This window comes from Nicotiana sylvestris, chromosome 12 (assembly GCF_000393655.2).
Source record: "Nicotiana sylvestris chromosome 12, ASM39365v2, whole genome shotgun sequence".
NCBI classification, from domain to species: Eukaryota; Viridiplantae; Streptophyta; class Magnoliopsida; order Solanales; family Solanaceae; genus Nicotiana; species Nicotiana sylvestris.
In genome coordinates, this window is record NC_091068.1 from 882,326 (window position 1) to 895,412 (window position 13,087).

General features: G+C 35.0%; 1 protein-coding gene across 2 annotated transcripts; it reads left to right on the forward strand.

Moving 5' to 3' along the window:
• The first annotated feature begins 1,375 nt into the window (after positions 1 to 1,375).
• On the forward strand, positions 1,376 to 11,678 carry LOC104248631 (bidirectional sugar transporter SWEET4-like). Of its 2 annotated transcripts, XM_070165576.1 has the most exons (7): positions 1,376 to 1,965; positions 7,095 to 7,225; positions 7,323 to 7,428; positions 9,691 to 9,727; positions 10,376 to 10,757; positions 11,203 to 11,322; positions 11,436 to 11,678. In XM_070165576.1, exons 1-7 carry the CDS (start codon positions 1,449 to 1,451, stop codon positions 11,592 to 11,594), a joined length of 1,452 nt encoding a protein of 483 aa, XP_070021677.1. In that variant the 5' UTR covers positions 1,376 to 1,448; the 3' UTR covers positions 11,595 to 11,678. The 2 variants fall into 2 exon arrangements, with proteins under 2 accessions (XP_070021677.1, XP_070021678.1); XM_070165577.1 differs by lacking the exons at positions 7,095 to 7,225; positions 7,323 to 7,428.
• The last annotated feature ends 1,409 nt before the right edge of the window (positions 11,679 to 13,087 follow it).

A 13,087-nucleotide genomic window follows, 5' to 3' on the forward strand; every position in this document is an offset into this window, starting at 1 on the left:
AAATTCACCACAAGTTATATTTTTCGGCTATTTGACCACCACTGGTTATTTATGTGATAAGTATTGCGACTTTTAAGTGAATAAATAACGTTATGTGACTTTGGTGCAAAAATTATAATAATTGTGTGACCATTTTGAATTTTACCCTGAAATTTGAGGAGCAATTTTTGGGATATGAAGAAAAATAGGTTCTTTAACATTGACAAAGCACATCGCACTGAGTAGCTGAATATGGCTAACAACAACAACAACAGTATAATCTCACAAGTGAGGTCTGGGGAGGGTAATATGTACGCAGACCTTATCCCTACCCCGAAGGGTAGAGAGGTTGTTTCCAGGAGACCCTCGGCTCAAAAAAGCAATAGGAGATGATATATTAGTACCATAAAAATGTGTAATAAAAATAACAACAATATATAAGAGATATGAAATATGAAATACAGGATTAGCTGAATATGGCTAAATAGAAGTAAAATACAAAGACTTTGATGTTTGAAAAAATGTCTTTTAGTATAGCTGAATATGGGTATTATGTCATTTGGTGACAACATTTCTGTTGGCATTATTACGAAATAAAAAGGAACAAAAGCAAAATAACCTTCTCTAGGATAATCTTGAGAATTAAAGTGAACTTATATAATTAATAAATATAAAGTCTGATGGCTTATTTAGCCATAATTTTTTAATTTTTCCAACAAGGTAAAAAAAATACCAGGTAATTTGTTTTATTTTTAAATTTTTAAATACTTTTCCTTGACGTCATTACTTATTTTTTTTATATACTCTTGAATAGTTCGATGATTTTATTGTTGCAAAAAAGAAAAAAAAAGATAATCCCTTCATTTTAAAAGAATGAACGTATTACTATTTGGGGAGTCAAATAAGATTTTTTTTGACGATATTTTTTATAAATAAATTTTAAATATTTTCAATTGTTAACTATTATAACTTATACTAGTATTTTTTTATACAGTTTCTAAATATGTATATTTTATTTTTAAAAACTTAATGAATCTATGTCCGAATTCACAGTGAACTCAATTTTGATCCTCTTAATTCGAATAAGTTCAAATAGATTGAAATGGAGGGGGTAAGTGACTTTACTATACAATTTTATTAATTTGAATGACCATTCAAGAAATTAACTCTTATACTTTAGCCTCCTCTAGTTAGTTAGGTAGAAACTAAAGTATTTTTTTCAAAATGAATTTTTTTAAAGTAAATAAATTTTGGGGTATGGTCATTTAATTTCACTTACACTTATACTTCACAAATTAACTTCTAATAGCAAGCATAAAATTCTGCATAACATTTTCCTCTATATATAGTATCATTTCCAAAAGTAAAGCATATTTTTGCTTAATGGTCACTCATTACAAAACTTAGTTCTCTTTCATTACCTCTTCAACCTTAGTCTATTTGCATATAATTCAAAATTTATACCAAAAATGGTAGATTCAAGATCAAAACCTCATGCAATATTAGTATGTTATCCACTACAAGGCCATGTTATTCCCACAATAAATCTAACCATCAAGCTTGCACAAAAAGGCTTCACTATTACCTTCATCAACACTCAATCTATACACTATCAGATCACTCAAAAGAACGATCAGGACGATATATTTTCTACCTATCAGGGTCTCGAGCTAGATATACGTTACATGACAGTATCTGATGGACTTCCATTAAATTTCGATCGGTCATTGAACCATGACCAATTCATGTCTGCCTTGTTACATGTGTTCTCAGCTCATGTTGAGGAAGCTTTGCTGAAAATTATGGAATCGAAAATCGATCCTCCTGTGAATTGCTTGATTGCTGATTCTTTCTTTGTTTTTCCAGGAAAATTGGCCAAGAAATATGGACTTTTGTACATATCTTTTTGGACAGAGACAGCTTTGGTTTTTACCATTTATTATCATCTTCATCTCTTGGAGTTAAATGGCCACTTTGGTTGTACTGGTAAGCCTCCCTAAGTTCATTTTCCTTCTCTCCTATATGTTTAATTTGAGCGGCAACAACAACAACAACAACAAACTCAGTAGTTTCCTACAAGTAGGGTATGGGGAGAGTAAGATGTACGCAGCCTTACCCCTACCCCTGGAAGGGCAGAGAGGCTGTTTCTGATAGACCCTCGGCTAGAGAACGACTGAAAAAGAAAAAGCAATTGCAACAAGTAGGAATAGTAACAAGATGAAATAAGATTGAATCCAAGAATGCAGTTAAATTTTATGTAGTAATAGTCATCTATGGATAAAAGATATCGTACTAACACTAATGCTAGCGAACTGAGTAAGACAAAAAGAAACGTTCGACTACCTACGAACCTTCTACCCTAATTTTTGACCTCTACATCCTCCTGTCTAGGACCATGTCCTTAGTCAACGAAGAATTTCAAAATATGGCATCAAATATATATGATGGTAGGTTAAAGTTAAATCCTGAATCACAAATTTCATGTGTATAGGTATATTAATTAATAGAAGAGGCGGAGCTAGGTTCATGTGAGGGGTTTAATTGAATCTCCTTCATCGAAAATGGTACATGCAAATAGGGAGACAACGATTTTTTTCTGGTTATATATAAACTATTGAATCCCCTAGATATAAGGAAACATTTTAGTATGATAGCAAAAAGGATCGATTCAGAATTTTTAATGTTCTTTTTAGAGATATTTTTATTCATTTCACAATAAATCAATTTCGTAATTTTAGTAAAAAAAGAAAAAAACTATCATATAAGAAAATTTTTCTTATTCTAATACAACATTCTTTTATAAAGATGTAATTAATTAGTATTAACAATCTTTGGTAACCAAACAAGCCTTAATTGATTTTCCATTTGAATAATCGCCTTTCGTCCTTCATTATTTCGACTTCATATATATATATATATATATATATATATATATATATATATTAAAAACATAAAAGGGTCAAATATACCCTTATACTATGATAAAAGCTTTAAATATATCCCTCGTTATACTTTGGGTCCAAATAGACCCTTACTGTAATATTATTGGTTCAAATATACCCCTCTTCCGTTAAATTTGTCCAAGGTGGATATCCAATATATCCTACGAGACAGTAAAATTTGATGAGATAGATGTCATGACCCAAAAATCACAAGTCATGATGACACCTAACTCAACCGCTAGGTAAGCCAACTAACATGAACAACACAATACGAATAAGATAATAAGAAAATAGAGGATAGCTAACTGAACCTTTACATATTTAACCAAGATCTCGTAGTACGAATCATGAGCTTCTAAGATTTGGAATTTCAAAGCTGATACAAATAAATACACGTTCTGTTTGAAGGTTACATAAACAGATTAATAGTAATCTAAACTACCAAGGACAAGTGGCAGTTATATCTAAACGCACGAACATCTTCCGAATCAGCACCCGACATCACCAGCAGCTCCACTCCAAAATTTGCACGGGACATGCAGAAGTGTTGTATCAGTACAACCAACCCCATATACTGGTAAGTATTTTGTCTAACCTCGTCGAAGTAGTGACGAGGCTTTTAGTTAAAAGATGCTTACTGCTATAACATGTACATTAGACTAACAGTAAAAGCAGTTCAAAGCATAACCGATAAAAGTATCATAAACAACTCGGCGAGACAGTCAATAATTACAAAAGGGAATCACAGTAAAGTATGAGATATATGTCCAAAATGCCAACTGTCAAATCACATGGCACGGTAATACCCTTCATGCTTTTATCTCATCCTCACCATGTATAATTAGATTATGTAACATTTCAATTAGCACGACAACACCTCTCGTGCGTTCAACTCATCCTTCCAAATGAACGTATAACGTAACCTACCATATGACAGAAACACAATGACAGGAATTACAAAGTAGGGAATACGTAAATAACAACAATGGACAAGGATATACATGTGGGAAACAATAAAGAACTAAACGGAAAGCACATGAGTAATAACAACAACTGGAAAGCAAGGTATATTAACTTCAATTAACTAGTATATTGGAGGCCTAAGTACAATTATAACAATTTAGATGGAAACGCATGATCTTCATAAGTTAACGAATAAGGCATGAATGGCTAGCATAGTGAAAGACTTAAACTAAAGTGCAACAGAATAAATACAACATGAGTATAATTATAAAAGCAGGAAGTAGGCACGGTATTCGCAAATTAGGCAAGTAAAAGAAATGGACAGTGCAACAACAATGGAGATAAAAGCTAGGTACAGGACAATAGCGACAAGTCACACAAAATATGTAAGTACAACAATAACAGCTCAAGGTAAGGGCACAAATGTATATACGGGAAAGCAGATACCACATCATAATGCATGTCCCTCGTCCTCACCTGCACGGAAACACCCTTTGTGCCATGACCTCACTATAACATACAAGCATAACAATATAAATGAAATGACACGGTATCACCCTTCGTGCTTTCACTCTCAATGATAGGCACAACATCACCCTTCATGCTTTTACTCTCAATAATATGGCACGGCATCGCCCTTCGTGCTTTACACTCTCCCTCACATGATAATGTATAAAGCATGGCGCGGCATCACCCTTCGTGCTTTACACTCTTCCTTACCAAGCATATATAACAGCAACAAACAAGGCAGGAAGCATAACTGACATCAAGGAGAGTGTTTTAACGGATATTTCAAACAATTCCCAATTACAACTTTTCAAGTCAACAATGATTCAATAACCTTCAGGAACCATATTATTCAAATACTTTCACAAATCTCATACATGATTCACAACACAAGTATAGAGTCTAGCATCTCATGAATATCGGTTGTAGTAATGTAGTAATGATTTCACATAGAGATGACCGAATTAAACACATCAGTGTATTCTTACAATTTCCATCAAGTGTGATCCAAGTTATAACAAACTAAGTCTTGATATCTATTATTTAATATTATGTCTTTAATATCTAAGAGTCAAGTAAGGCATTAAGGAGAATGTCACCAATCTCTACACACACAATTATAACATAATCCACCCCATTAGCATGATTAACCCTGGCACATATATATACGCTCATCACCTCATATATGTATCACCCTCGCATGTAGCAAACAATGACAAATAGGAGGAAAAATTCCTTCAACAAAGCTAGGCAAAACACTTACCTCAATTCGGTCAATCCAACACTCAATTTAGTCTTTTCCTCCACAAATTCGCCTCCGCCCGACTCACTCCAGCCTATGACGACTTGAATACACCACACAATGCAAGAGAAAATAATTCCAATTAATAAAGCTATGATTTTTATTAGATTTCCCAAAAGTCAACAAAAGTCAAACCCCGAGTCCGCCCGGTCAAAACCCGGGTCCAAGGGTAGGTCTTGACTACCCATAGTCTCACTAGTCCAAATATGTATTTTGTTTTCAAATCCGAGTCTTATTCGACTCCAAATCTCAAATTTTCATTTTTCAAAGCTTTGACAAAATCCCCAATTTTTTCATAGTTTTCCCATGAATTTGATGTTAAATTTTGTATAAAATCATGAAATATAATTGGAAATTGATTAAAGATACTTACCCAAAGATTTTCCATGAAAATCCCCGCTCAAAATCGCCTCACCTCGAAGCTAGGGTTCAAAAATATGAAGAATAAAGCAAAAACCCGGAATTCTCAGCATTTAACAGGTTACAGATGTCGCAATTGCGACAGGAAGTTCGCAAATGCGAAGCTCCAATTGCGAAGAATACATCGCAATTGCGAACCTGGAGGATACCTGCTGAGGTCGCATTTGCAACAGAAAACTTCGCAAATGCGAAAACCAGCCTTCGCAAATGCAGCTGGTTCATCGCAAATTCGAAAACTGCCCAGTCACCCAGGCTTTGCAAATGCGGGGTTTCTTCGCAAATGCGATGGCCGCATTTGCGATCCAAACCTCGCAAATGCGAAAATACTAGAAACAACAATTAAAAACTATGCAAGAACACTCCGGAACTAATCTGAAACTCACCCGAGCCCTCGAGGCTCCAAACCAAATATGCACACAAGTCTAAAAACACAACACGAACTCGCTCGTGCACTCAAATCATCAAAATAACTCCTGCAACCACGATTCGGACGCCAAAACGCATGCAAATCAAATTAGACTTCAAGAACTTCTAGAATCACAACTAAGCATCCGAACCTATCAAATCAATTCAGAATGGCGCCAAACTTTGCAGACGAGTTCCATATGACAAGACGAACCAATCGAAGCTTCAACTCACGCATGACAGCCTCGAAACGATGAATCACACCTCAAGTCAAAATCAATAAAATTTGAAACTTCAACTTCCACAACCGATGTCGAAACCTACCAATTCAGCTCCGATTGACCTCAAATTTCGCACATATGTCACACTTGACATTATAGACCTATTCCAACTTCCGAAATTGAATTTCGACCCCGATATCAAAAAGTCCACTCCCGGTCAAACTTCCCAAAAATCCAATTTTTGCCATTTTGCGTCAAATTCAACTACGGACCTCCAAATCACAATCCGGACGAGCTCTTAAGTCCAAAATCACCCAACGAAGCTAGCGGAACTGACGAAACTCCATTCTGAGGTCAAATGCTAAAAAGTCAAACTTGGTCAACTCTTCCAACTTAATACTCAACTCTCGAAGTTCATTCTTCCAAATCGATTCCGGACAACCCGAAAACTCATACCGACGATTTACGCAAGTCATAATACATCATGTGGAGATACCCAAGCCTTCAAACACCGAGTGAAGTGCAGATTCCCAAAACGACCAGTCGGGTTGTTACAGTAGATGTCACGTGACATGCTACCTCAGTGCTCCTAACAGTAGTATATTTAGACCCAAAGTATAACGAAGAGTATATTTAAACCTTTTCTCATAGTACATGAGTATATTTAGACCCAAAGTATAACGAAGAGTATATTTAAACCTTTTCTCATAGTACATGGGTATATTTAGCCATTTTCCATAGTAGAAATATATAACGAACCTATTTTTATGACAATTTCACTACTGCAATTCGTTTAGTTTTCTACTAAAATGTTCAGTAAACTTTTATTCTTGTTTCTTTTGCTATTGACAACAGACAAAAGTGAGGACGTGATTGACTACATACCAGGAGTCCAATCAATCAGACCAAAGGATCTAATGTCATATCTTCAAGAAACAGACACAACCTCAATATGTCATCAAATTATTTCTAATGCCTTTGAAGATGTAAGAAGTGCTGACTTTATTTTATGTAACACTATCCAAGAGCTCGAACCCGAGACCATATCAGCTTTACAAGTTGAAAAATCATTTTTTGCGATAGGTCCCGTTTTTCCACCCGAGTTCAACAAGATTGACGTGGCTACTAGCATGTGGTCCGAGTTCGACTGCACCCATTGGCTCGACCTACAACAACATGCAACAGTCTTGTACGTGTCATTTGGTAGCTATGCCCATCTTAACAAAAATAATCTTCTTGAAATAGCTTATGGTTTATTATTAAGTAAAGTTAGTTTTATTTGGGTGCTCCGACCCGATATTGTCAGCTCCGATGACCCGAATCCATTACCGGAAGACTTTCAAAGTGAAACTCATGGTCGTGGTTTGATCATACCTTGGTGTTGTCAGAAACAAGTGTTGACTCATACAGCAATCGGAGGATTCTTGACTCATTGTGGTTGGAACTCTATTTTGGAAGCTATTTGGTGTCAAGTTCCGTTGCTTTGTTTCCCTTTGCTCACTGATCAATTCACTAATCGAAAATTAGTCGTTGATGATTGGAAGATCGGACTTAATTTGTGCGATAAAAATCAAATCACTAAGGACGAAGTATTGGAGAAAATACACCATTTAATGTATGGAAAATCAAGTGATGAATTTAGAAATGCAATCAAGAAAGTGAAAAAGATGTTAGAGAATGCAATACGAGCTGGAGGATCATCACAGGAAAACTTGGATAATTTTATTGGAACTGAATATTGGCCGGTAAAGAACTCACACATCCAGAAGATGAAAGTAGCAGAGATGAGGATGTTGAGGTGGATGTGCGGGCATACAAGGATGGATAAGATTAGGAATGAAGATATTTGAGAGAAGGTGGGTGTGGCCCCCATGGAGGACAAGATGCGGGAAGTAAGACTCAGATGGTTCGGGCACATTCAGAGGAGGAGCACTGATGCACCGGTGAGGAGGTGTGAGCGACTGGCTGTAGTGGGCACGCGGAGAGGTAGAGGAAGACCTAAGAAGTATTGGGGAGAGGTGATCAGACAGGACATGGCGCGACTTAGGATTACTGAGGACATGGCCCTTGATAGGGAATTATGGAGGTCGAGCATTAAGGTTGTAGGTTAGGGGAGAGTGTGAATATTTCTACAGCACAATAGAGTGAGACTATCCAGTTAGGAGTTAGACTAGGAATGTCATTGGTCGTCTATTGATGCAGGGCTTTACCTTCTAGTTGTACTATACCAGCCATCTATTTCGTATTTCGTATTTCGTATTCTGTATTTCATATTTCATATCTCTTATATATTGTTGTTATTTTTATTACGCATTTTTATGGTACTAATATATCATCTCCTATTGCTTTTTTGAGCCGAGGGTCTCCTGGAAACAGCCTCTCTACCCTTCGGGGTAGAGGTAAGGTCTGCGTACATATTACCCTCCCCAGTCCCCACTTGTAAGATTATACTGGGTCGTTGTTGTTGTTGTTATTGTTGTTGTTGTATGTTAATAATAAGTTTGAATTTCTAGAAATTAGCAGGTGCATGATGTTGGTACTATATATTCATGCGTTTTTTAGGATATTAATTATGTAATTTTTTTTTTGCACATTCCTTATGTATTTGATTTGTTTTTTCAATGTAGCCAATTTCCTATAATATATTTATGAAATTAGTAAAGGTAATTCAAATCCAAAAGAAAAAATGTACTCACTCCCTTCACTTTTACTTGTTTACTATACTAAAAGTATATTTTATCACTTTTACTTGTCCACTCTACTTAATAAAGAAAATGACAATCTTTTTTTTTCATGCTTTACTCTTATCATTAATTACGCATTCTCCAAATTATTTCTCAAGACGTTTAGGAAATGGTATCATTATTATATATATATATATATATATATATATATATATATATATATATATATATATATATATATATATATAATTATTTTTTAAAGGGAGCGCAAAATCAAAAGTTAACAACTAAAACCAACGGAGGGAGTACTAATCTATGGAAACAGTGAAGGATTACTCCTAGTGCAATCCATGCTAATTGACTGAGGATAAGGATAAGTTTGACCTTGAATTCAGTGTAAACAAAAGGAAAAAAAAAGTAACTTTGACTTATTATAAATAACCTATTACATCAGAGTAAAAATTCTTACCTGTAGATGTATATAACTTTAACTAAATCCATTATAATTAAGTTTGTCACTCTCCATTTCATTCCTCTTACATTTTCTTGTTCTAGTATTTGTTCTTCTTTCTCTTCACAGCCATGGTTTTTGATAGAGATAATGCTCGTTTTGCTGTTGGTGTTTTTGGTCAGTTTAATTTTCTTGCCCCCCAAAAAAAGTACACATAATTAACACACACACACACACACGAATTGTTTCTCACTATTTATTTTTTTGGGCAAAGTCCTGTTATACATGAATTTTTCTATGTTTTTTCAATTTTCAGGGAGTACTGTTGCACTCATCTTGTTTTTATCACCATTGTAAGTAAGCTTTTCCCATGTTAACTCCACTGTTTTCTTTGAGTTCTCAAGATAAAGAATACATATATCATGACAGTCACGGGCGGATTTAGGATTTTTAGAACATGAGTACACCACTAAAAAAGTGAGAAAAAAGTACGAGGTGGGAATCGATTTATGTTCCTTTGGATAAATAAAGCGGCATTCAAAGTGCATTATTCAATATTTTTAGAGCATGACGGCCAACAGATAATATTAGATCAATTTTACGAGATATATACATAAAATATCCCTTCCCCCGCCCCAAAAAAAAGCATGCATTGAACAGATTATTATTGATTTTACATATATATACAGACAGTATAAAGAATTTAATTGACGATTACCACAAGATAACAAAAGTGATATAAGAGGTAAACTCAATTATGTGCTTTAATCTTTGAAGGGGAACCTTGACATAACTGGTAAAGTTATTGTCATGTAACCAGGAGGTCACGGGTTCAAGCCGTGGAAACAGCCTCTTGCAGAAATGTAGGGTAATTCTGCATACAATAGACCTTTGTGGTTTACCTTCTCCGGACCCGGCGTATAGCGAGAGCTTAGTGCACCCGGCTGCCTTTAGTATTTGACTTAACCTCTTAGTGATAAACTTTTTAACCTTTTGATTAGGCCAACATTTATTCATACATGGAAGAAGAAATCAATGGAGAAGTTCTCACCATTTCCATACATTGCAACATTCCTAAACTGTGGCCTTTGGCTTTTGTATGGACTTCCATGGATTCAACCACATGGGGGCATTCTTATAATGACCATTAATGGCATTGGACTTGGCATTGAGATAGTGTACTTGACGCTATTCGTGCTGTACTCTGAAAGGAAGCAAAGGATGAAAGTTTTCTTCATTGTCCTAAGTGAAATCATGTTCATTGGTTTAATTGCCATTCTTGTCATAACTCTAGTCCATAGCCATGAAAAAAGGTCTACAATTGTTGGTAATATTTGCATGGTGGGAAATATTTTGATGTATGGTTCTCCTTTGGCCATCATGGTACGTAAATAATTTATCTTACGTCAGTAGAAAATATATAGAACTTTTGATGTTTTTTATTTTGGCATAATACATAAATAGGCCCTCAAATTTGGCCTCAGCGGTCAAGTATGCCCTCCAACTTTGGGTGTGCACTAGTAGGCACCTCAACTTGTCTACACTTTATCAGTTGAACACTCCAACTTACAAAATGATCAAGGAAACACCTCCAAAATTTATGTGTCACGTCTGTTTCACGACAACATTTGTGTTTACATGTTCAACGTTATACAAATTGAGGTGCCTACTTGCGCACATCCAAAATTGAAGAGCGTACTTGCCAGTTGAGGCCAACTTTAAGGGCCTATTTATGTATTATGACTTTTATTTTATATAATATTAGTTTGAGATGAGTTTAAATGAAGCTATCATGACGAGTAGAAAAACATAAATTTTACTATTGTAGAAATTGGTGATCAAAACCAAAAGTGTGGAGTACATGCCGTTCTTCCTTTCCTTTTTCTCCTTTCTCTGCAGCGCTAGCTGGACTACTTATGCCCTCATTCGTCTCGACGTCTACATTCTTGTAAGTATTTCTTCAACTAATTCTTTGAGGTTATCTATTGCTATTATATACTGTCAATGTATATAAGTTAAATGCATATCGAATTTTCAAAAAAGTCCAATTCTTCATTTCAGACGCCAAATCTGATTGGAACGGTGCTCGGCCTCGTCCAACTGCTGCTTTATGCTACTATGAGACAGATAGCAGAAAGAAAAGCCCAAGGAAAACTGGATTTGGTTGAGAAGACAGTCTCTGGAGTCACCAAAAACACAAGCAATGAAGCTAGTGTTTAACTTAGTGTTAATAAGGCCCATATTCTAGTTATTTTGGGCCATTAACCCTACCTTATGGGCCCATTTTCCTTTCCTAGGACCACATCCCCCCCCCCCCCCATGTTGGAACACAGACAATAAATAACAATAAGCAGCAACAACTTCCATCTACTGTGATAGTAATTCTTTGTTTCTCTAATCTTATTATCAAAGTTTAAATATGGTTAGGCGCACGTCACAGGTTTGTAACTTGCTGATAAAAGTCTGGTATTTAAGTTGAGAATGGTGGGGGTACCCGTTATTCTCTGAATATTGAACCATATACTATTAAAAGCATCGAAGATTTCTCGGTTATTAAAAAAAGGTCAGTTTAAATGATATTTGTTGATTATGCACACATGGCAGCTAAAAGTCAAGTAGTTTATTGGGAGTATAGAATATATATATATATATATGTTTGGTTATACATGCGAGAAGTCTAGAAATGGAAATGGGATAGGGCAGGGCAGGGCAGCACGAAGTGCTAGTAAGGCAGTAGGGACGGAGCTAGAGTACCGAGAGCAGGTTCGGCCGAATACAGTAATTTTGGTTGAAACTTTGTATTTGTCTTAAAAAATTTATTGAATATATATAAATTACTAATGTAGAACCGAATAACTTACAAAAATTAGAAACCCTAACCCATAAGCTTGAAGTCCTGGCTCCGCCTCTGTTAAAGGTAGGACAGGAAAACCAACATAAAAACGACTATTTGTAGCATATAATGCAAAACATATACTCATAAAATTGTATTTATAAGCACAAGACACAGGAACAAGATTCAAGGGCACAACACACACAAGTCATCAATGATATATGTTATTTTTCCATTCTCTAAAAACTGTTTTTTTCTATCCTTTTTTAAAATTAAAAAAAAAAAAAAAAAAATCTTAAAATCCTCTTGAGGGAGGTGTAAGTCAATGTCTGTCTTGCTTAAGCCAGTGTTGTAGTTGGTAGTCGCCAAAAGTAAATTAAACTTATTGTTATTATAAAATTTTAACTTTTTTTTTGTGACGATAGTATACGGGTCAGCTCACATTTCGATCGATAACAGGTATTGAATAATTTTGGCTATTAAAGCTTAGACAAATAAAACAAAATTAATATTGTAGCATGTTAACTACCTCATTTTCCAAGTTCAATTCCTCCCCATAAGCTATAGTTATGTTTTAGGTGATTTCATAGTATTGTTTACACATTTGTATATATAAGTTATACTCTAACAAATGCTTATTTTTAAGATATTTATGTATAATTAAGTTACTTAGCTTAAAGCAATGAATATATTAATTATAGATGTTAAAATATGTTATTCATGGGATATGAAATTGAGTTCATATTGATATGAAACTAATACAAGACTCATTATTAGATTTGTAATATCTAAGATGCGCTTATTATACGGTTTTTGCGTGATATTTAGGATAAAAGTATGGCTTGATATTTTGTTTAAAGTACTTCTCAAAATACATCTG